This window comes from Somniosus microcephalus, chromosome 3 (assembly GCF_052327205.1).
Source record: "Somniosus microcephalus isolate GS21.2 chromosome 3, FLI_Smic_1.0, whole genome shotgun sequence".
Taxonomy (NCBI): Eukaryota; Metazoa; Chordata; class Chondrichthyes; order Squaliformes; family Somniosidae; genus Somniosus; species Somniosus microcephalus.
Window position 1 is genome coordinate 120,891,551 of NC_140989.1, and position 25,805 is coordinate 120,917,355.

General features: G+C 45.5%; 1 protein-coding gene across 1 annotated transcript in view; it reads right to left on the minus strand.

Moving 5' to 3' along the window:
- Nucleotides 1-25,805, minus strand: part of acat2 (acetyl-CoA acetyltransferase 2) — a 55,627-nt gene that overhangs the window by 14,303 nt on the left and 15,519 nt on the right. Inside the window, exons 2-7 of the mRNA XM_085981541.1 lie at nucleotides 25,514-25,648; nucleotides 11,614-11,795; nucleotides 5,373-5,490; nucleotides 3,805-3,948; nucleotides 1,834-1,956; nucleotides 1,561-1,715 (exon numbers count right to left, since the gene is read on the minus strand). Of these exons, the coding sequence (XP_085837667.1) occupies nucleotides 1,561-1,715; nucleotides 1,834-1,956; nucleotides 3,805-3,948; nucleotides 5,373-5,490; nucleotides 11,614-11,795; nucleotides 25,514-25,648 (857 nt within the window). The remainder of the gene's footprint in view (nucleotides 1-1,560; nucleotides 1,716-1,833; nucleotides 1,957-3,804; nucleotides 3,949-5,372; nucleotides 5,491-11,613; nucleotides 11,796-25,513; nucleotides 25,649-25,805) is intronic.

The window sequence follows — 25,805 nt, forward strand, 5'->3', positions numbered from 1 at the left end:
TATTCCCCATTATAATTTCTCCTGTCTCTGCCTGTAAGGGATCTACTTTTACTTTTGCTAATCTATTCCCTTTTACAATCTGTTTTTATGTCCCTTGCTAGTTTACTCTCATATTCTATTTTCTCTCTCTTTATGAATTTCTTGGTCATCCTTTGCTGAATTCAAAAATCCTCCTAATCCTCAGACTTCAAACCAATGAAATCTAGAAAAAAATACCCATAATCCAGGGACCACCTGCACCCAAACCAAAATTAGAAAAAAATACCCTTATAATCCAAGTACGTACCAAGTTTCACCCCCACCATAAATAGAAAATTACACCCTTATAATCCAAGGACCAGGTTTCACCCCCAACCAAAACTAGAAATAAATACGCTTATAATCCAGGGGCTGGGCTTCAACTCAACTATAACTAGAAAATTACACCTTTATAAGCCAAGGAACAGGTTTTAACCCAATGAAAACTAGAAAAAAATACAATTATAATCTAGGGAGCAGGCTCAACCTCAACCATAACTAGAAATTTATACTAATTATTCAGGGACCAGGTTTCACCCCAACCAAAACTAGTAAAAAAAAACTTATACTCCAAGGACCAGACTTCAACTCAACCAAAACTAGAAAATTATACTCTTATACTCCAAGCACCAGGCTCCAACCAAACCATAAATAGAAAATGATATCCTTATCATCCAAGAATCAGGTTTCACCCTTAACCAGAAAATTATATCCTTATAATCCAGAGACCTGACCTAACCCCAACCAAACGTATAAAATTATACCCTTATAATCCAGGGACTAGCTTCAACCCAACCAAAACTAGAAAACAAAACCTTTATAATCCAGGGACCAGGCTTCAACTCAACTATAACTAGAAAACAATACCCTTATAATCAAAGGACCAGGCATCACATCAACCAAAACTAGAAAAAATACCCTAATAATCCAAGGAGCAGGATTCACCTCAACCAAAACTAGTAAAAAATACCCTTATAATTCACACCTGACCATAATTAGAAAATGATACCCTTATAATGTAACTCAGTGAGGACAAGCGGGGGTGATGGCAAGCAGGGATAGGACACAATGGCAGAGTTTTGGATGAACTTAAGTTTTTAGAGGGTGGAGAATGGAAGACCGCCCAAGATAGCATTGGAGTAATTGAATCTGAAAGTTAACATTTTAAGTATTAACATTTCAAACTTCAAGTCATCAAAGTAATTTGATTTCAAGAAAACAAGGTATTGCCCCATTTCTAGCAGGTTGACATCTACTGATTTCTATTTTGAAACTCTGAAGAGAGAACAGTTTCTTTCTTGACCGTAGTGTTTTTCCTCTATAAAAATCATATGCAATAAAGGCAAACTTTGTTTCCTGAAAGGGAGAGATTCTCCTACTGATTTCCTTTGTGGGATTATCTGACTTATCCAATGAAATAAGAAAGAAAGAAATGAAATATTCTGCCATATTTTGCTGCACTCTGTATGGTATATGCAATAAAATAAGGCCAAGGATTAATGTACGAAGCTCTGAAGTAGCTTGCTTAATAACCTGTCTTACCGCTTTCCTTATTGCTGGTATAGGGCCAATTCCCATAAAAGCAGGATCCAAACCAGCCTGTGCCCAGGATACAACACGTGCCAAAGGTGTCAGATTTCTTTTAAGAGCCTCTGATTTTTTCATCAGAATTACAGCTGCAGCCCCATCATTTATACCTGCAGCAACAGGAACAGAAACCAAAATAACATCAGTCCAGTTACTGCGAAAGCCAGTCACTCTGCTCTGGAGGTGGAAACAACTGTCTGGGATTTAAAGGGAAGGCATCTCACTCACCTGATGCATTAGCAGCAGTGACGCTGCCAGTCCCATCGCTTAAAAAACACGGCTTCAGTTTCGCTATCACTTCATAGTTGCTCCCGTGACGGGGAAATTCATCAGCTGCCACTTCAACAGAGCCTGAAGAGAAATATGTTTATGTCCAGTTAGTTATAAGCAGAAGCCAACATTGAACACTCAAAACAGCACTATGAGACAGACCCCTGGTGCATTGTCGTCGATGGTGTCTTTTCAATGTGAAAACCACCAAAACTAAAATCTACTTCACAGCCCAACAAGTATTCAGAAGAAAAGGATAAAATGCATGCACGATGGGTCCATTTTTACTGTCCTAATAGCCTGAGTTTGTATTTTTCAGTGATTTTCTTTACTCATGATGCAGGACATGTCCAGTAAGATGATCCAGGATCTGTTTTACTGTAGTCTGTACAGAGCTACTAATGAAAGGGGGTTGAAGTCAGGAATGGAAAACATCCCATTGGTACAGCAGAGGTGCTTCACCGAGGGAGCTTTACGCTGAAGTGGCTTCAGAGTGAGAAGGTACAACAATCATCAACAAAATTATCCTAGCATTTGTACATGTGCTAATTTGATAAAGGATGAAATGCAGTTATGTATAACACATAGGATTAAATGCATTCAAATTACATATGGGTTTATCATCCATTAATCTAGTACAATGCCCCTAAACATAACACACTGGGAGAAAATAGGAGACAAGCATTTTATTACCCAACCCCGACATCCCTCACCCACCAAAACACATGAACAACTAGCGGAGACAGAACATGCCACCATACTGTTAAAATTCAGGAGTGAGCAACTGTGGCCACCCAAACCAGCTCTGGAAGCCCAGAGGACTCAGTCCTATGTGTGTTTTTATTTCTTATTCACTGGTTTGAATTTTGTGAGCTTAGAGGTCTGTTCTTGGGGCTGTTGCCACGTTGGTGATCAGAACACTAAGATCTGTTCGTATCAGCAACTTGAGATCTGTACAAATTAATAGTTACATGGATCCAAATTTGCAAATTAACAGGAACATGTAATTAAATATGCACATTAATGGGAACAGGGATTAAAAATTTATAGGAGGCATGAGGCACGAAGACATCCCCTGTTGTTACAGATCAGTTCCTGTTGCTAAGATGAAGTCATAACAGTTCCCTCTTAATTTGCTTTGGTTGTTACACCGGACATCAAAAAAGCCTGGTCACTACAATAAATGTCTGAAAGAAACAATTAATGCTTATAATGTGATTAGTACTCCAACTTGAACTCAGCTTTACACATATCCCACAGAATTGTAGCAGCAATCAGTGTAAATTAGAGATACAGAGGGGGCAGAGGCCGACAGCAATACAGACCACACCATAACCTTGTGGCATCAGTACTGAGCTCTGTGTACACTGTAGTCACAGTGCTCAGTACTGTACCACTGCTGTCAGTGTGTATTGAGACAGGGTGTGGCTGTGGGCTTTTGCAGACGCTACAGAAATAATTGGCGCCAGCTCCCTTCAAAGGATTGGTTGTTCAATGCTGTACAGACCAGGAGGGCCTGAGGTTCGATCCGCACCCTCATGCTGAACTGGCCGATGCAATTATCCTCGACGCTCCCAAGCTGTGGGAAAGGCTCAGCCACAGTTCCTGCTGCTGACTGCCATGCAGTGGCTGCTGCTGGAAGTACGAGTGTGTGTGAACACTGGGAAAGATCAAGCTACCGCTTGGCTTGATTGAGGTGCCCCCTCCACAATCAAATAGCCTGTGACACGCAATGTCAAGGCTGACAGATGAAAGAATATATAATTAGGGTTAAATATCAATGACCGGGCCCCAGTATTAGGCAGCACTTTCAGGAGAGGAAGGGGGAAATTACTTGATGGAGACTGAAACCACCTCTCCTGCACCCCAGCCCCTCTCCCCCAAAAAACAGAGCTGACCCATGAACAATGTCGAAGATCGCACTGATACCTTTTCTAGATGACACAGAGACAGGGGCAATTTCTTTCTCAAAAAATCCCGCTTTTTGTGCTGTCTCAGTTCTTTTCTGGGACTGTAAAGCAAACCTGTCCTGTTCCTCTCGGCTCACGTTCCACTTTTTGGCCACATTCTCGGCTGCAGAAGGAGGAGAAGAACAACAAAATAAAACACTGTGCTGTAAAAATTAAGCTGCTCTACTATCAGCCGCTCGCCGACTGTGGAAACCCAAGGTCGGCCATGGTGTATAACAGGCAGCTGATCCATTATCACCTGTTTTACACTACTGGCCACAGGCAAAATTACTCCCCTTGTCTGAGAACTCGGTCTGGGTATTCGCCAGTGCACTGTGACACACAGTTGCTCAATCTGTGGTCGCTTCACACCGTTCCTGTTTTAGCTCATTTTTATTAACTTTTTCTGCTCTTTCACGCAGCTCCTGCAACACACAGTATCCCTGAGCAAAGACGGTGGCCAAATTATCTATCACTAAGAAACATGTGGGTACAGCCTGGGTGGACTTAAACTCCAAGTTTTCCCCAATTCCTGTGTGGCAACCTGACTAAAATCAGCAAAGCACGCTGGTGCAGCAGCCTTGTACACTGACATGTCCTGTGCCCTGCTACCCAGTGTCCAATCAAATGTCCTCCGTTTCCCTTTATGATTCAGAAGCAGAATTAACTTTTTAACCAAACAGATTTCAGGCTTAATCCACTTGGACCATTTCACAGTTATCCAGTCATCTGATTCCATATACAGATGAGAGCTGGGACTTTGTCTGGAGGGAGGTCTGTAAACCAGTTGCAACTAAAGTAACTCAAATACATTTAAGTACAATTCTTAAAACAATAAACTATTAAAGCAGTTTGGGAAGATTCAAAAATTAGTAGGATTGGCAGGATGCCGATTTCCTGATGAATGAAGTACAGCGGACATGCGGGAGAATCTAAAAAGAAAAGGGGAAACAATAACTAAATAAAGTGGGAGATAAGATAATTCTAAAGTGGTCAAAATACATGTTACTTTTGGGCATGGAGTGTCAACACAAGTGGAAGGCACATGGGTAAACTGGGCATGGCAGATCACACTTCCATAACACAAGCCCGTCAGACTTCCCCAGGTGAGGCTCTACACTCAAACGCTGGAGAAAAATTACCCTCCCCCTTAAATCCACGGTATTTAAAGGTTTATTTCATTTCCCACTTTATTGAGTTGTCGTTCTCACCTCCTTCTTAGATTCTTCCACATGTCTGCTACTTGACCAAGTCAGAAAGCTGGCTATGGCAACACACTTTGTAACTAAAATAAGTTAATGTTTTAGTTACAAAGTTAGTGCTGCACTGAAATCTCGCCTAGATTATGTGCTCAAGTCTTTGAAGTGGGATTCAGCAGTGAGAGTGCCAGCACTGAGCCAAGGCTGACACTTAAGGGAACAAATTGCTCTCAGGCTTGCCACAGTATCCACTTGATTCACTCACATGGTGAAAAAATCCTGTTTCTGTCTGAAATAGCATTTACAGTATACTGGAGGAGTCTTTTCAGTAGTTAGTGGCAGCTCTTACCTGTTATTCCCATGTGGTAGCAGTTAAATGCATCCATCAGACCATCACACAGAATACTATCCTGAAGTGATACATCCCCCATTTTGACCCCAGCTCTCATCTGTGCCACGTGTGGAGCCTAGTGTGCAAAAATGAAAGCAGCTCTTAGTCTAGCACTTGAGTTAAGATCTGGTTGAAAACAACTGAGACCCATTAACCTTCAGTATTTTTAAACAGACAAATATCATAATCTGCTTATTGTTATCAATATTTTAAAAATTGTGATTTAGACATATTACACAAAACAGATTAAATATTACTGAGGGGAAGCACACATGTGTGTGTGGACTGGATGTCGACAGGTGCTCGTCTATGAAGCCCTCTGTGGCAGAATAGCCATGCTCTCCAAATGGCCAATTGGGTGAGGTACCAGAGGCCTGTTGGTGCCTATATCGGTATTCCAGCAACGGAGAGAAGCAGAAAAAATTGATATGGGGGGGGGGGGGGAAAAAGGAGTTATACAAGGGTAACCTATAGCAATTTTTGTCTGTGCTTATGTGAAGGTTAAACTTGGTGCAGTGGGATGAAGAGAAGTACATCCAACTCATCTCCAGTTTCTCCCCATCTCTCGAAGTTGCTGGCTCTTGCTGTGGCTATTCTCTATACATTTTAAAGAAAATAAACCTCACCTTGTCCTTTCCCGTGCATCAATACCCACTGAGGTCCATAGGCACTGCTTTCCCTCCAGCATCTTGATCAAATTTGAGCCTAGACGGTGAGTTTTGGTGGGTTATTCTACATGAAGCACATCACAACTGAAGGTGATCCTGCTCATACCTGACCTCTCCACTTATTAGAAGACTAGATGGTGATAAGATGAGGAAACCCTGGTTACATTGAGTGTACAGCACAGAAACAGGCCACTCAGCCCAACTGGTCTATGCCGGTGTTTATGCTCCACACAAGCCTCCTCCCACCCCTCTTCATCTAACTTTATCAGCATATCCTTCTATTCTTTTCTCCCTCATGTACTTATCTAGCTTCCCCTTAAATGCATCTACGCTACTCGCATCAACTACTCCTTGTGGTAGCACATTCCACATTCTTACCACTCATTGGATAAAGATGTTTCTCCTGAATTCCCTATTGGATATCTTATATTTATGGCCACACGTATTAGTGGCTATCTTATATTTATGGCCACATGTTTTTGAATCCCCTACAAGTGGAAACATCTCTATTTCTACCCTATCGAACCTCTTCATTAGTTTAAAGACCTCTATCAGGTCACCGCTCAGCTTTCTCTTTTCTAGAGAAAAGAGCCCCAGCCTGTTCAGTCTTTCCTGATAGTTATGACCTCTCAGTTCTGGTATCATCCTTGTAAATTTTTTTTGCACCTTCTCCAATGCCTCTATATCCTTTTTATAATATGGAAACCAGAACTGTGCACAGTGGTCTAACCAAGGTTCTATACAAGTTTAACATAACTTCCCTGCTTTTCAATTCTCTCCCTCTAGAAATAAACCCCAGTGCTTGGTTTGCTTCTTTTTTTATGGCCTTATTAACTTGCATTGCTACTTTTAGTGATTTGTGTATCTGTACCCCTAGATCCCTTTGCTCCTCTACCACATTTAGACTCTTATTATCCAAGAATTATGTGGCCTCCTTATTCTTCCTACCAAAATGCACCACCTCACACTTATCTATATTGAAATCCATTTGCCAATTAAGCACCCATTCTGTAAGTTTATTAATGCCTTCTTGTATTTTGTCACAATCTTCCTTTGTATTAACTATGCCCCCCAATTTGGTGTTGTCCACAAATTTAGAAATTGTACTTCCGATTCCCGAGACCAAAACGTTAATGTAAATTGTGAACAACAATGGTCCCAGCACCAATCCCTGTCCAGTCTGAGTATCTGCCCTTAACCCCTACTCTAAGTTTTCTGTTTTGTAGCTAGCTTGCTATCCATTCTGCTACCTGTCCCGACTCCACATGTTCTGATCTTAGTCATGAGTCTACTATGCGGTACCTTATTGAAGGCCTTTTGAAAATCTAAAATATATTACATCTACCACATTACCCTTGTCTACTCTTTCTGTTACTATTTCAAAGAATTCAATAAGGTTGGTCAAGCATGGCTTTCCGTGCTGACTACTCCATTATATTTTCAGTTTCCAAATGTTTTTCTATTACATCTTTGAGTAAAGATTCCATTATCTTTCTGGTTGATTTTATTTTTCTAACTTGAAGTGCTGAGGCCAACTACAGCTCCCCAACTGTTGCACTTGTTAACTCAAGACAGGCCAGGAATCGACCCTGGGACCTTCTGGTCTATAACTAGTGATACACCAGACAGTATCTTCATCCACTAAGTCAGAGATTTCCAAGCTTTGTGTCTTCTAGGATTGCATCAGTGTGCACTATAGAGCCTTGGGGGAAGCATATAAAGTTTAAATCCCTGTCTTCATCAGTTCCCATATAATCCCATGCTGCTGATACTATCATAACGTGGTGTTCTGATTCAGGGTTCATCCAGCAATAAGGCAACAGTGCTACGAACAGCCCTTTCCAAACTTTGAGGCTAACGCAACTTAAATAAGCGAGCAACAATTGTAAGCACAAATAGGGCTGAGTTGTCTGTAAAAAAGGTATGGTAATAATCATGGGTGATTTTAATCTCCATATTGATTGGACAAATCAAGTTGGCCATGGTAGCCTTGAGGAGGAGTTCATAGAGTGCATCCGGGATGGTTTCCTGGAACAGTATGTAATGGAACCAACCAGGGAGCAGACTATCTTGGATCTGGTACTGTGTAATGAGACAGAATTAATAAATTATCTCATAGTAAAGGATCCTCTAGGAAAGAGTGATCATAGCATGATTGAATTTCAAATTCAGTTGGAGGGTGAGAAAGTTGTATCTCAAACCAGTGTCCTGATCGTAAACAAAGGCAATTACAGTGGCATGAGGACAGAACTGGCTAAAGTGGACTGGAAAAATAAATTAAAGGGTAAGACAGTTGAAATGCAGTGGCGGACATTTAAGGAGATATTTCATAACTCTCAACAAAAATATATTCCAGTGAGAAAGAAAGAAGCACCATCCGTGGCTAACTAAGGAAGTAAAGGATGGTATCAAATTGAAAACGAAGGCATACAATGTTGCCAAGATTGGTGGGAGACCAGAGGATTGGGAAATTTTTAAAAACCAGCAAAGGATGACTAAAAAAATAATAAAGAGAGAGAAGATGAATTATGAGAGTAAACTGGCAAGAAACATTAAAACAGATAGTAAGAGCTTCTACAGGTATATAAAAAGGAAGAGGGTAGCTAAAGTAAACGTTGGGCCCTTAGAGGATGAGACTGGGGAATTAATAATGGGGAACGGGGAAATGACAGGGACTCTGAACAAATATTTTGCATCTGTCTTGACGGTAGAAGACACGAACATCCCAATAATGGCTAATCAAGGGGCCACAGGGAGGGGGGAACGAAAGACAATCACTATCACTAAGGGAATAGTACTTGGTAAAATAATGGGACTAAAAGATGACAAGTCCCCTGGACCAGATGGCTTGCATCCCAGGGTCTTAAAAGAAGTGGCTGCAGAGATAGTGGATGCATTGGTTGCAATATACCAAAATTCCCTGGACTCTGGAGAGGTCCCAGCGGATTGGAAAACTGCAAATGTAACACCCCTATTTAAGAAAGGAGGGAGACAGAAAGCAGGAAACTATAGACCAGTTAGCCTAACATCTGTCATTGGGAAAACGCTGGAGGCCTGCATTAAGGAAGCAGTAGCAGGGCATTTGGAAAATCATAATGCAGTCAGGCAGAGTCAGCATGGTGTTATGAAAGGGAAATCATGTTTAACAAACTTGCTGGCGTTCTTTGAGGAGGTAACGAGCAGGGTGGACAAAGGTGAACCAGTGGATGTGGTGTATTTGGATTTCCAGAAGGCATTCAATTAGGTGCCACATAAAAGGTTACTGCGTAAGATAAGAGCTCACGGAATTTGGGTGTAATATATTAGCATGGATTGAGAATTGGCTAACTAACAGAAAACAGAGAGTGAGGATAAATGGGTCATTTTACAGTTGGCAAACGGTAACTAGTGGGGTGCCACAGAGATCGGTGCTGGGGCCTCAACTATTTACAATCTACATTAATGACTTGGATGAAGGGACCAGGTGTAATGTAGCCAAGTTTGCGGATGATACAAAGATGGGTGGGAAAGCAAGTTGTGCAGAGGACTCAAAGAATCTGCAAAGGGATATAGACAAGCTAAGTGAGTGGGCAAACATTTGGCAGATGGAGTATAATGTGGGAAAGTGCGAGGTTATACACTTTGGCAGGAAAAATAAAAAAGCAAATTATTATTTAAATGGAGAGAGATTACAAAATGCTACAGTTCAGAGGGACCTGGGGGTCCTTGTGCATGAAACACAAAAAGTTAGCATGCAGGTACAGCAAGTAATCAAAAAGGCAAATGGAATGTTGGCCTTTATTTCAAAGGGGTTGGAGTATAAAAGCAGGGAAGTCCTGCTACAACTGTACAGGGTATTGGTGAGACCACACCTGGAGTACTGCGTACAGTTTTGGTCTCCTTATTTAAGGAAGGATATACTTGCATTGGAGGCAGTTCAGAGACGATTCACTAGGTTAATTCCAGAAATGAGGGGATTGACTTATGAGGAAAGGTTGAACAGGCTGGGCCTATACTCATTGGAATTTAGAAGAATGAGAGGTGATCTTATTGAAACATATAAGATACTGAGGGGACACGTCAAGGTAGATGCAGAGAGGATGTTTCCCCTCATGGGGAAATCTAGAACTCGGGGGCACAGTTTTAGAATAAAGGGTCGCCCTTTTAGAACTGAGATGAGGAGGAATTTCTTCTCTCAAAGGGTCGTAAATCTGTGGAATTCTCTGCCCCAGAGAGCAGTGGAGGCTGGGTCATTAAATACATTTAAGGTAGAGATAGACAGATTTCTGCAAGATAAGGGAGTGAAGGGTTATGGGGAGCGGGCAGGGAAGAGGCTTTGAGCCCAAGATCAGCCATGATCTTATTGAATGGCGGAGCAGGCTCGAGGGGCCAAGTGGCCTATTCCTGCTCCTATTTCTTATGTCTGGATTTCAAGTGCTGGCTTGGCTGGGATTGGGAGCTGCTTCTGGCCTCTGGGCCACAATTTTGGAACCCCTGCACTAGTCCATTGGGAGAGTTTGTTAGTAGTTTCAAACATGGGGTACAGTAGCATAGTGGTTGTATTATTGGACTAGTAATCCAGAAGCCTGGACTAATGATCTGGAGACACAAGTTCAAATTCACCATGGCAGTTTGTGAACCACTACTGATCAAGCTGTCCGAGTCCAGAAGGACACAGCTGCCAGAATAGCAGATGGTGAGAGAACCAAAGTGGAGGAAAATCCTACTTTACCTTTTCCTCACCAATCTACCCGTCACAAATGAATCTGTTCATGACAGTACTGGTAGGAGTGACCGCACAGTCCATGTGGAATCAAAAGTCCCATCTTCACACTGAGGACACCTCCATTGTGTTTTAAAAAAATTCATTTATGGGATGTGGGCGTCACTGGCAAGCCCAGCATTTACTGCCGATCCCTAGTTGACCGTGCGAAAGTGGTGATGAGCCGCCTTCTTGAACTGCTGCAGTCCATGTGGTGAAGGTACTCCCACAGTGCTGTTAGGGCAATTAAGGATGGACAACAAATGCTGGCTTTGCCAGTGACACCCACATCCCGTGAATGAATAAATAAAAGAAAATTCCAAAATTGTAACAGTTGGATTGGTTATATATTGCTGGACCAGTAATCCAGAGGCCTGGACTTCAGTTAAAAAAAATCTGGAAACAAAAAGCTGGCATCAGTGTATGTGTCCATGAAGCTGTCAGATTGTCGTAAACACCCACTGGTTCACTAATGTCCTTTAGGGAAGGAAAACTACCGTCCTGGCTTATGTGACTCCAGTCCCACACCAACGTGGTTGACTCTTAACTGCCCTCTGAATTGGCCGAGCAAGCCACTCTGCTGTATCAGGGCACTACGAAAATTACCACATGGACTGCAGTGGTTCAAGAAGGCGGCCCACCACCACCTAATCAGGGCAATTAGAATGGGTAATAAATGCCATCCTTGCCTGCAACGCCGAGTATTAATTATTGCTTTAAACCTGCACCTTAATCAAGAGATGTGTGGAGGGAATGACCACTGGATGTGACAGACCCACTGCGCTTATACCTTGCTCATGCTCTCCATTCCTCCTGCTACCACAATATTGGAGCTCCCGGTTATGATGGCCTGCGCTGCAAGACACACCGCTTTCAGCCCGGAGCCGCAAATCATCTGACAACTCCATGCCGGCACCAGATGTGGGATTCCTGCACCGATACTAGCCTGGCGGGCAGGATTCTGTCCTTGGCCTACAAAATGGTGAAAGAAAAATGTTGTAGTAATGCTTTCATACCTCAAAGTGCATTAACATTACTGAAAAAGGACAAAAGATGTGGGAATGTTTCACGAAAAGTTACTGAGGTTATTTTTTTCATGTGTGCGATTTGATTTTGTTACGCACTTTTTTTTTTAACCAATATTTTCCCATCTCCACCTCTCCTGAAGGTGTTGACATCTTGCTGGCTTACTCTTGCGCTTACTGGTCACTGGCCCCTTCTGGTACCTTTACAACTGGTCATTATTCTTGTATAAGCTTTGAAAATCAGTGATGGCAGGCTATTTCATCATGTGGGGCATCACAGCTGAGCTGGATCCTCACTGCGTGAGGATGTCCATGGTGTAAAAACAGTCAGAGAAACTACAAAATAAAAGGCAATGGTGAATGAGTATTAAGAAAAAAAGCAGGGACTAGCAAAACTGAAGAGTGGGGAATAGAGCCTGAAAAAACACAAAAAGAGTGGGTCACATTTGGGGGACTGAGACATGTTTTCCTCACATGATCTAGGAAGCCAATCAGAAGTAACTCAAAGATTCAAGCTGAATGTGTCAGCTGGCAAGAATCGGCCAATCAGAGATAAGCATCGGAAATTAAAGTGAAAAACAGGAAGTAGAATTATAGAGTGACAGCACACCGTTTGGCCCACCATGCCTGTGCTGGCTCTTTGAAAGAGCTATCAAATTAGCCCTACTCCCTGCTCTTCCCCCATAGCCCAGCAAATGTTTCCTTTTCAAGTATTTATCCAATTACCTTTTGAAAGTTATTATTGAATCTGCTTCCACCACCCTTTCAGGCAGTGCATTCCAGATCATAACAACTCGCTGCATAAACTTTTGTTTCCTCATGTCGCCTCTGGTTCTTTTGCCAGTTACCTTAAATCTGTGTCCTCTGCTTACCGAAAAACTGTCACTGGAAACAGTTTCTCCTTATTTACTCTAACAAAACCCTTCAACATTTTGAACAACTATCAAATCTCCCCTTAACCTTCCCTGCTGTAAGGAGAACAACCCCAGTCTTTCATCCCTGGTACTGCACCTTCTCCAAGGCTTTGACATCTTTCCTAAAGTGTGGTGCCCAGAATTGGCCACGATACTCCAGCTGGGGCCAAAATAGTGTTTTATAAAGGTTTAGCATAACTTCCTGCTCCCTTGACCCTATTACCACCAAACTGCTGACCACCCAACTTCCCTTACTGGCCCCCATGTTAGCTGATGTTGTTAACAGTTCTCTCTCCTGAGGTACTCTCCTCCTCCCCTTCAAATTTGCCATCATCACCCATCTCCTCAAAAAACCCACCTTTGACCCTTCTACCCTTGCAAACCACTGGCCTATCTCCAACGTCCTTGAACATTTTGTTGCCTCTCAAATCCATGCTCAGCTTTTCTGGAACTCTATGTTTGAATACCTCCAATCAGGATTTTGTCCTGCCACAGTATTGAAACGGCCCTTATCAAAGTCACAATTGACATCCTTTGTGACTGTGACCATATTAAACTATCCCCCCTCGTCCTGTCTGCAGCCTTTGACACGGTTGACCACACCATCCTCCTCCCAACGCCTCCCCTCTGTCGTCCAGCTGGGTGGGACTGCACTCGCCTGGTTCCATTCTTATCTATCCAGTCACAGCCAGAAAATCACCTGTAATGGCTTCTCTTCCCGCTCCTTACCTCTGGAGTCCCCCAAGTATCTATCCTTGGGCCCCTCCTATTTCTCATCTACATGCTGCCCCTCGGCGACATCTTCCGAAAACACAACGTCAGGTTCCACATGTACATTGATGCCACCCAGCTCTACCTCACCACCACTTCTCTCGACCCCTCCACAGTCTCTAAACTGTCACACTGCTTGTCCAACATCCCGTACTGAACGAACAGAAATTTCCTCTAAATAAATATTGGGAAGACTGAACCCATTGTCTTCGGTCCCCGCCACAAACACCGTTTCCTAGTCACCAATTCTATCCCTCTCCCTGGCAACTGTCTGAGGCTGAACCAGACCATTCACAACCCTTGGTGTCATATTTGACCCCGAGATGAGCTTCTGACCAGAAATCAGCGCCATTACCAAGACCGCCTACTTCCACCCGCGTAACATCGCCTGACTCTGCCCGCCTCATCTCATCTGCTGCTAAAACCCTCATCCATGCCTTAGTTATCGCTAAACGATTATTCCAATACTCTCCTGGCCGGCCTCCCATTTTCCACCCTCCATAAACTTGAGCTCATCCAAAACTCTGCTGCCCGTGTCCTAACTCACATCAAGTCCCGTTCACCCATCACCCCCTGTGCTCGCTGACCTACACTGGTTCGCGGTCCGACAATGCTACACTTAAAAAAATTCTCATCTTAGTTTTCAAATCCCTCATCTGCCCTAATATCTGCTTATCTGGCTCGGTGTCAAATTTTGTTTGACAACACTCCTGTAAAACACCCTGGAATGTTTTTCTATGTTAAAGGCGCCAGTTGTTCTCTATGCCTCTACTTATAAAGCCAAGGATCCTGTATGCCTTTTTAACAGCCTTCTCAACTTGTCCTGCCACCTTCAAAGACTTGTGTACGTATACCCACAGGTGTCTCTATTGCTTCACCCCCTTTAAAATTGTACCATTTAGTTTATATTGCCTCTCTTCATTCTACCTACCAAAATGTATCACTTTACACTTCTCGGCATTAGATTTTGTCTGCCCATTTCACCAGTCTGTCTATGTCCTCCTGAAGTCTGTTACTATCTTCCTCACTGTTTACTACATTTCTGAGTTTTGTATCATCTGCAAAGTTTAAAATTATGCCCTGTACACCCAAGTCCAGGTCATTAATATATAAGAACAGTGGTCCCAACACCGATCCCTGGGGGAAACCACTGCACATTTCCCTCCAGTCTGAAAAATAACAGTTCACCACTACTCTCTGCTTTCTGTTCCTTAGCCAATTTTTTTACCCACACAGCCACTGCCCCTTTAATCCCATGGGCTTCAATTTTGCTAACAAGTCTAATATGTAGTAATTTATCAACTTGAATATCCATATACTCAATATCAACTGCAATACCCTCATCCACCCTCTGTTACTTCATCAAAGAACTCAATCAAGTTCTATTCCTCAAAGTAGAAGACGGGTCAAATGGCCTTCTTCCGTGCTGTAACCATTCTATGATTCTGAGTAGAAAAGTCACCCATTCCAGATGAGATGCATCCTAGGTTACTGAGAGAAGTAAGGGTTGAAATTGCGGAGGCTCTGGCCACAATCTTCCAATCCTCCTTGTAAGGTTCAAAAATTTCTGCATAACCCCAGAACAGAAGGAAAGGTCATTTTTAAAGTGATTTTGGAACATCATAGAAGAAATCTGTAAAAAGGACAACAGTGTGGTTGGGCCAAACAGAAGGATTTCAAAGAGTTTAATTTAAGGGAGAGATTTTTGGACTGGTTTCAGAGTTATTAGGCAAAAATAATTTAAATCAAAATCCCAGGAAGGTTTGGCTGGTTTAAAAGGACATGTTCAGACTTGTAGGAAAAGGCTGCGACAGGAATGTGGGATTGACCTCTGCAGAGGAACAGTTTGTGTATTCGAAAGTAGCCAGACTGTCTGGGAGGAACAATAAATGAAACTCAGCCCCTATCTGGGAATTTGCATTCAATCAATAAATCAATGAAAACCCCAGCCTCACCTAAAGCCCAAAGCCCATTAAAACCCATGCATAAAAGAACCTGCACAGAATTTGAAGGCCTTACAGGAAATCTAAGATTAAAAGACTGTTTGAGACATTCAAAGCCACTTCACACCTTCTTCAACTACTCAGGAAGCTATCCCAAAACCAGTTAACTAAATGGGACCAATCAAGTGGCCCTTAACGAGCCAGCCAAAAATCTAACAAGATTAGCAGGTTTCGTTTTAGTATAAACTAAAGACCTGTCTCCACAAGAAGGCAGTTCGTTCGATGGGTTCGATCAGTACAGAGACAGTCGTTCAGGCAGAGAATTGAAACAACAGTCAGTGAATTGAAGTCGGCAGTACAGTTCGGACAGACACAGAAAAAGGCACAGCTCATTCGAAAGACATCAGCCTCGGGACAACAGGAGAACGGAAGGAATCGCAACAACTAAGGGCCCCACAAAACAAACAACCAACAATATTACCAACAACTCGGTAATATTGGGCCACCGTGACCAACAAGAAACCAACCTGGAAGAAACTGAAGATCTGCAAGTTTTTCCCACTCTACAAACTATTCCTGCGTTTGGTGAGCATTTCCTGGTCCTCTGGAATTCAAACTAGTTAGTGGGATTGGGAGGGATAAGGTAATTTTGTCTATTGTCATTCTCCCTCGCATATTCCAAAGTGTTCCCCCTTTTAGAGTGATAAGATTTATTGTGTTGTGTATATTTTCTTGTCTCAAATAAAATCCAAGTTCTTTTCACCAACTCAGTTGTCTGTTGCAATTTCATTACAACCCCCAAATAAGTCCAGGTCTAGAACCAAGGGAGTGGGAGCGATTTGAACCGCTCAAAGGAGTCAGAGATGAAGCTGACACACACACCACCCCTTACATCCTTGGATATGGGAGTGGTACCAGAGGACTGCAGGATTGCAAATGTTACACCACTGTTTAAAAAAGGGGAGAGGGATAAACGCGGCAACTACAGGCCAGTCAGCCTAACGTCAATGGTGGGGAAACTTTTAGAGACATTAATCTGGGGCAAAATCAGTTGGCATTAGGACTCCCACATCTAAAGACGATTGGAAGATTGTGGCCAAAGCCTCCGCAATTTCAACCCTTGCTTACCTTAGCAACCTAGAATGCATCTCATCTGAACTGGGTGACTTTCCTACTTTGAGCACTGCCAACCTCTTCATCTATTTTTATCCTATCCAATTTCTCTACTACCTCCTACTTTCTGTGACATTGGCAGCAACCTCTTCTTTAGTGAAGACAGATGCAAAGTGCTCATTTTTCTACCTCAGTCATGTCCTCTGCCTTCATAAGAAGCTCTCATGTTTAGTCCCTAATCGGCCCCACCCTTCCTTTGACTACCCTTTTACTATTTAAATGTTTAGGACTGTATAATGGTAAATTGCAGTGTGACAGACAGTTGTAATATGTGTGATAGAAATAGTATGACAGGGAAAGTGACACAAAGTAAGTGTACATTAACAGGAAGAGATGACGTGGGTGTTCTACAGTAAATAGATAAGACAGCTGTCTGATTATTTGTCAACTATCTCTCTCTTCCCTCTCCCTCCATAATCACCATGTATCCTTAATGTAGCTTCCTTCTGCCTGTATGGAGGGTTGCTCCAAGTTGCAGGCTGCTCAAGCCTCTCACTGCCAGAACATGATCAGCTGACAGCTGAGACCAACAATGGGTTGATCTGTTCTGATTCATAGCCTGTTTTCTAACTGACTAAGCTCCTGTAATCTCAACTACAACTGGAAAATTACTGTGTACAAACTACAAACTGTGATTGACAAATCAAGCACTGCCACTGTACTGGAGGAGACTCTACACAAACTGTATAGCACCAATTGAACTAAAACTATAATTTACAGCAAGTTCCTTAAAGTGTATAATTGCGCCACCCTATTCAGTACTGCAGATGATGCACTCAAGGACTGAAGTGGAATAAAATCTAATTTTGGAGCAGAGCAATTACTATTTAATTGAAGTATTTTATATCATGTATACTGAATACTACACTAATCAAGTCTCCAGTCTTGTGATCGCATAGAACATAAGTTAGTTTAAAATCTAATGTTAGAAACATGTGGTATAGATAGTGAATCATGAACAGTACCTTCAAATGCCCATTACCTTATGCGTGTGGTGTTGTCTGCTTACACCCAGGTGTCCCGCTATCAACAATAGTCCTCAAAGTTTTGGAAATGTATTTGTCCTGCATGGTCAACATTATGGGGGAAAAATTTGGTTGGTTAGCGCCTCCCGTTAGCGCCTCCAGGGACGCTAACAAGGCGCTAAGAACTTAGCGCCGCTCGCGAAATTGACCAGTCCTTTTGCGGCAGCGCTAAACACCACCACCACGATCTCCTGCGCCCGCAGATCGTGACGTCGGTCAAGCGTGCAATGCCCCGGACCGGATATTAAGTGGCGCCCCCTGCCTTAGCGCCTGCCGCTAGGAACGAGGTAGAGGGGAACGTTTTCAAGTCGGGAAGGGGCTGGGGGGGCGCTATTTAAAGGCGGGCGCTTCCTGCCTTTTCTTGTTAGCAACATTTTTGGTTTTAACGCTGTCCTAAGGAATTTTGGCCCTCAGCACCACTTTTGAGGTTCCTAAGTGCCAAGCTCTTTTCCTGGGCCTATCCATACTTCCACACAATTGCTTTTGAGGTCTCTCCAGGCCAAGATTCAAGGCTGCAATGAGCAGGGTGTGGCTGGCCAGCAAGATGGCCCCTCCCCTTTAAGAACTGGATGGCGCCAGTCTGTCTGGCCTCCATAGTAATTGGCATCGCCTGAGCTTCGGTAGCGTTCTGAGGTAGCGCCTTAAGAAAGTTGTGTAGCGCCTGATTTAGCGCTCAAATCACCTCCAGGGGCGATAGAGGCGAATTTTGCAGTCGGAGTCAATAATTAGAGCCAGGCGCTAAACTTTGCGCCCGGCCAATATTAGCGCCCCAAAATGGACGATACCAAATTTTTCCCCCTATATCTTTAAAGACATTCTATGGCCTAGAAATTCAGTTGGTTGCGCCAGCCGGTAGCGCCTTAGGAGGAGTAGATGTCGGGCGCTAGGCGGCTAGCGGCCGGGCGCAGCGCGATCTGCGCCTCGCCCCAACTTCACTCACGATTTAGTGGCGGCGCAAAGTCTTTGCGCGCGCTCAGCTGCGCGCGCAGATCATGACGTCATTTCCTCGTGCAACGCCCTTTGGCCGCCCCCAACTGGAAATTCAGTCGCGACGCCCCATTGTGCGCCTGGTGCCCCTAGCGACTGTTAGAGTGGAACGATGCTCAGTCGATGCGGGGCGCGGGGGGCGCAAATTAAAGGGCACTCCTCCTGCACTATAAAAGGCTGCCATTTCACAGCACTCCTTCTTGAGAGACGGATCTTTGCAGAGACCAAGGTAGAGAGCTTTCTGCTTTGGCCCAACATTCGGACAGGTACTTGTGGCTTCAGGCCACAGCTTTCCACTTGTCTTTGCCTTCATTGACATCTCATTGTTTGCCAGCATATTATGGGGGCTGCAATGGGTGTAAACGCTGGCTTTCTCAATTACATCCAAAGGGCTCACAGACGCCGTGAGAGGGTGGCAGCCCTGGCTAGACGGAGAGGGGGCAACAGGCGTCGGGAAAGGAGGCCTTACCCACCCAGGGTATACCGCCAGCAGTTCTCCTATCTCAACATGTCTGAGGAGCAGTGTGTTCGGAGGCTGCGATTCAGAAGGGAGGTGGTCACAGAGATCTGCCACCTGCTTGGCGGTGATCTGCAGCCACAGCTGAGGAGCAGGACGTCTCTGTCGGTGGCAGTGAAGGTGACGGTGGCTCTCAACTTCTATGCCACCGGCTCCTTCCAATCCGCTGCTGGGGACATTGCCAACATCTCCCAGTTCGCCGTGCATTGCTGCATCCGCCAGGTGACCAATGCCCTTTTCACAAGGAGACGTCAGTTCATCTCCTTCTCCATGGCCCTTGCCAAGCAGCAACAGCGTGCAATGGGCTTTGCAGCATTCGCGGGCTTCCCCATGGTGCAGGGCGCCATTGACTGCACGCATGTGGCTTTGCGGGCACCTCTGGAGAATGCCGAGGATTACCGCAACCGGAAGGGCTACCATTCGCTGAACGTCCAGCTGGTGTGTGACCACAGGCAGCTCATCCTAGCTGTCAATGCCCGCTTTCCAGGCAGCAGCCACGATGCCTTCATCCTGCGCCAGACTTCTGTGGCAGACATGTTCCAGGCCCAGCCTCACCCATGAGGATGGCTTATCGGGGACAAAGGCTATCCTTTGTGTACCTGGCTGATGACCCCGCTCCGTGCGCCCAGCACCCCTGCTGAAGAGGGATACAACAGTAGCCATCAAGCGACCAGGAACATCATCGAACAAACAATCGGCGTCCTGAAGCAACGGTTCCGCTGTCTGGATCGTTCCGGTGGAGCCCTACAATATTCGCCGGAGCGAGTCTCCCATTTCGTGGTCGTTTGCTGCATACTGCACAACCTGGCTATCCGCAGGACTCAGCCACTGCCACCACAGATTGGAGGACCACCTGAGGAGGAGGAGGAGGAGGAGGACCAGCACAGGAGGGAGGCAGAAAGTGCAAGGGCCGCCCGTTGCCGGCTTATTGAATGTCGGCTCTAGGCCCCCTCTCAGGGAATGGCTTGTGCCAATGTCAGCAGATGAATGTAGCCGCTCCACAAGCCCTCAGCCGAGCAGGGCAACCAGGACTTAACCAAAAAACCATGCACAGTGCAATTTAACAACAATAATTTATTGAAAACCTCTGCCCTTCCCACATTACATCCTCATGTGGAGAAGCCCCCTCCAAAAACACAAAATTACCAGTCTCGGCCTTACAAAAAGAAAGACACCAGTCTCGGCCTTACAAAAACACAACTGCACCAATCTCGGCCTTACAAAAAGCACCAGGCATTTGTGCATACCTTCTACCTTTTGCCCTGCGAGGGCGATGCCTTTCGCATCCTTGCCTGGCCCCTGCCCGCCCTGCAGCTCCTCCTCAATGGGAGCCCAGTGGCTGCAGCAAGGCTGGGGGAAGGCTGCTGAGGGGCAGATGGCGAGACGGCAGATGCCCTTGGGGGTCGGCCTGCACCAGCTCTGGCCTTGGAGTGGCCGGCTGCTGACTGCTCCAACTCTGGCTGGGCGGCAGCAGTCTGTCCAGCGGCTCGTGGCAGCTGCAATGGCAGAGTGGCAGTGTCGGCTGCAGGAATGGTGCCAACCTGGCAGATCGCAGGTGCTCGCTGGTCGCCTGAGACATTGGCACTCGCACGGGCCAGCACTGCAGCATGCGCAGCAAACAGCTGAAGAACAGACTGCTGGGCTGCTGCTGCGCGGCGAGTGCCCTGGCGATGCCTGGCTGATCCAGTGAGGGTGGCAGCAGTTAGTGCCCGTGTGGCCCTGGTCTGTGTCCGCATGACAACAGCCAGTGAATGGACGGCACGACTGAGCACTTGGCTCAACGCCGCCTGTGCTGCCGCGAAGTCCTGTAGACTCCTGGCCTGTGCTGCACTGAATTGATCCAGACTCCTGGCCTGTGCTGCTCCAAATTGCTGCACACTCCTTGACAAAGACTCAATGGAGTCAGGCATCCTTGCCACTGCAGCCATGAGCTCATTGTGCCTGCGCTCAGCCTGGACGGCCATTTCCTCCAGGAGCCGCACCTCCTCTGCGCTGACCATCGCAGGACTGGAGGCCGCACTCACCCTCTGGGGAGAAGTCCGCCGAGCTTCCCCACCCCTCCTGCGTTGCTGCAGGCCGCTGGGCCCCGGAGCTTCACTCTCCTCCGACCCTTCCCCCCGGCTCCCCTCCAGGGAAGACGTGTCCCCTACATCGCCATGGGCTGGCGCGGCTGAGGGTGGCACTGATGGGCCGGCTTCCTCTTCCTCCTCCTCGTATTCCGAAGCGCTGACAGTGGCAGCTTGAGGGCCCGCCTCCTCGCCTGGCGATTCACCATCTGAAAGCAGGAAGGCACAAGAGTAGCTTTAGAGTGCGGACAGGGCGGCAGCGAGGGAGGCATGAGTGGTGCCATTCACTGCATTGGTCGGACAGTGGCAAAGGATGCAGATCTGAGGCGCAAGTGTAACGAGAGAGGTCAAAAAGGTGATGCCCTTACCATTGGTGCCCAGAACAGGGTCGGCATCTCCACTGGCGACGGTGCCAATCAGCCGGCCTGCCATAATGCGCTCCACACGCTGGTCGAGGTCGGAGAGCTCTTTGACGTCAGGACGGCCTCCCCCGGTCTCAGTTCGTTTCCGCCGGTTGTGTGCCACCTTGGCCTGCAAGAGAAAGGATGGCCTCTAAGTACAGTGTGAAGCCCTGATCCTGTCTGCAATGCCTCCCATGGTCGAATAGCTTGTACAGTGTGAAGCCCTGATCTTGTCTGCAATGCCTCCCATGGTGGACTGGCCCTGACAGTGTGAAGCCCTGATCTTGTCTGCAATGCCTCCCATGGTCGAATAGCTTGTACAGTGTGTAAAGTGCTGAATGTGCAAGTGATTTTCATGACAGTCCCATAGCTGCTGGATGAGGGCTGGCCATTAGGGCTTTCAGGTCCCTTTGCCAATAAAGTGAGGTGCACATGCAGGGATGAGGAGGACACTGGAAAGGGTACTCACCCTGACAACCCGAGTGAGGTCGTTGAACTTCTTCCGGCATTGCACAGGAGTCCTGGCAACCACGCTGTTGGAAGACACCCTGTTTGAGACCTCCCTCCAGGCTTTCCGGTAGGCGCTGGGCAGCGGCCTCTTGCCACCTTCTGGGAACAGAACATGGCGCCTGCGCTCCACTCCGCCAACCAGCAGCCTCAGGTCACCGTCGCTGAAGCGCTGCGCTCTCTCCCTGGCCTTCTCCATAGCCCTGGGCGTTGTGCAGGTGAAGCTGAAGTGGTCAGGCCTAGGTTGAGGGCTGCACTGTGCAGGGCGTGGCAGGCAAACAAATCCACCCTCCCCCTTTAAGAGCTGACCGGCGCCAGAGTGTCTGCCGTCAATCAGCAACTCGCCGCACTGGCGCTGCGCCCAGCCTCGGGGGGGGGGTATCGCTCAGCACCGCCGGCTTAGCGCCTAAAGATAGTCGTGCATCGCCTGTTTTAGCGCAGCAGCAACCTCTTGGGGCGATGCGACTGAATATCGGCGAAGGGGGCGCGACTTTGCGCCGGGCGCAAACTTTAGCGGCCGCCCGACTTTACCGCCCCAAAAGTGGCTATACTGAATTTCTAGGCCTATGTGTCTTCTACTGAAGTGTTCTTGTACAACTCCCTTCAATTCATTGAATTTCAATCTTTTATAGTTCTTTACCTGACTCCTGGTCTTAGTTAGTTCTGACTTCAAGATCATGTTAAATGTTATCATTCTGTGGTTACTGCCCCCAGAGGTGCTACAACTTTCATTTCCTGTACAGTCATTAACAAATAGATGAGCATTGACTCTTGTGGCTTCCTTCACATACTGGGTCAAGAAGCAGTCCTGCACTACATCTACTAACTCTGAGTCTAAACCACTTGGGTTTTCCCAGTTAATTGGTCTCCTATTAAAATACTAAAAAGACTTAAGAAACTTGGGCTTTTCAGCTTAGAAAGGGGGTGTCCAAGAGGTCATCCAATGGAGGTATATAAGATTGTTAAGGATATGGAAAACGTTAACCTGGAATACTTTAAATTAATCTGTAGGAGTAGAACCAGGGGACACAGGTTCAAATCAGTAAAAGGTAATTTTAGGGACAAACATCAGGAAATTCTTCTTCACACAAAGCGTGATCAACATGTGGAATAAACTTCGAGATAGAATAGTGAAGGTGAAAACCCTGGGATCATTTGAGACGATTGGATGCTACAATTGGGGGTGGGGTTAGAATCACTGAATGGATGATGTAAGATCGACTGAATGGCCTTCCTCATCATAGATATCTTGTGATGTAAACAGATCGATGGCAGTGACGATGCACTTTTTCATTTTTCATGAGTCTTCCCATCTACTGTCAGAACAGTGATTCATTTCTGTGTCCTGCCAAACATAGTCTTTAGTCCTTCAGTGTGCTTGTGATCAAATTCAGCTTTGATAACCACAAGCCCCTCACCCGCCCCCAAGCTGACTCTGATAGTTGATCAGTGGTCTAGACACAGTCTAAAGTCAGACCTGAAAAATAGCTAATAAAAACAGAAAATGCTGTAAATACTTAGCAGGTCAGGCAGCATCTGTGGAGAGAGAAACAGAGTTAACATTTCAGGTCGATGACTTTTATCATGAAAAATAGCTCTTGGGTTAGGTACTAAACAGTACCCAATGCTGATGGAACAGGAGCAAAGGGAGGATATTGGCCAAAAAATGATGTTAAAGTTACATCAACTTATTTTTGCTGCCTAACAACAATTTTTAAAACCTCAGTAGCTCAGTCTATGCTAGATCTCAGCCAGGGCTGTGGTAGGATTAGCCTCAGCATCCTGGAGTTAGGAAGTGGCGGGGGGTAATTAAATAAATTAGACAGTGTTCTTGCTCCCTGATCGCTATCTAGTGACCCGCTTCCCTCCACTGGAATGCATGTGTACAAATGTAGTGTGAGGCTATGAGTGGGCTATAATGCGATGTCCCCTCCAGAATCAAATAGCCCATCAACATTCACTGTCAATGCCTACATATGAACGATATGCACCTAGAAAATGTACCAGAGAACTGCAGGATAAGAGGAAAAAATTGGCAAAGAAAAACACTATAATTTAATGTTAATAAGAAACTTCAAATTTTTCAGACATCTTAACATCTATAGTCATTACCCCAAAAGCATCTTTGTCACCACTCCTAGTCCAGTACTTGCACCCTACCTGTCATAGAATCATAGAAACTTATAGCACAGAAGGAGGCGATTCGGCCCATCATGTCGGTGCTGGCTCTTAGAAAGAGAAGTCGTGCTTAGTCCCACATCCCCGCTTTTTGTCCGTAACCTTGCAAGTTCCTCATCCTCAAGTATCTGTTCAATTCCCTTTTAAAATTATTTATGGAATCAGCTTCCACCACCTTTTCAGGTAGAGCATTCCAGATCCCAACAACTCTCTGAGTGAAAAAATTTCTACTCATCTCCCCTCTAGATCTTCTGCCAATGATTTTAAATCTATGACCTCTGGTTATTGAGCCACTCGCCAGAGGGAATAGTTTTTCTCCATCCACTCTACTAAAACCTCTCATCTTGAAAACTTCTATTAGGTCGCCTCTCCTCATAATCTAACCTTTGGAGCCCTGGTTTATCCCTCAAACAGGCAGGCTCATGTTAACGCTAGAGGGATTCTTCTTTTGGATGTGCAACAGCCTCTACTGGAGTAGTGGTGCCTCCCCCGCACCCTCAATCTTTCACCACCTTTTTGAAGGCGGCGACTCCTTTCTGGGGTACAGCTCTACCTCTGCCCTCCAGTACCTTTCCCCAGGAAGCTCTCAGCCCAGCCCGAACCTCTGCTCACCAAGTGCCTACATGTGCAGCCATTACCAGCAGGGAGTCACTGGACAGCGATCAGGAGGTCTTGTGGTGTCAGCCTTAGCTCAGTGATAGCCCTCTCGTATCCGAGTCAGAAGTTTAAGACCCACTCCAGAGACTTGAGCACATAATCTAGGCTGACACTTCAGTGCAGTACTGAGAGAGTGCTGCACTGTCGGAGGTGCTGTCTTTTGGATGAGACATTAAACTGAGGCCCCGTCTGCTCTCTCAGGTCGATGTAAAAGATCCCACTGTAATATTTGAAGAAGAGCAGGGGAGTTCTCCCCGGTGTCCTGGCCAATATTTATCCCTCAACCAACACCTAAAAGATTATCTGGTCATTATCACATTGGTGTTTGCAAATTGCTGTGCACAAATTGGCTGCTGTGTTTCCTACATTACAATAGTGACTACACTTCAAAAGTACTTAATTGACTGTAAAGCATTTTGATACGTCCTGAGGTCGTGAAAGGCGCTATAGAAATGCACGTCTTTCTTTTGTCTCTTTCTTTGTGTGCAACTCTCACCTTCATTGCCACCCAATTACAATACTGTACCTGCGGTTAAAACCTGTCCTAAAATGACTTCAGACACGTCTTCTGGTTTGATAGTTGCTCTCTTCAGGACTTCTTTTATCACAACAGAAGCCAGGCCATGGGCAGTCAGGCTAGATAAACTGCCATTGAAGGAACCTGCACAGACAAACAAATCCACAGCATCAAAATTTACGAACATACCACAAGATATGCAATCTAAAAGAACCTAGATTTCCCAAGGAAACATTTATTAATGGGGCATTTTGTTAATTTGCTGTTTCTTATTCACTGATTTCTCCTATTTGAATATTGT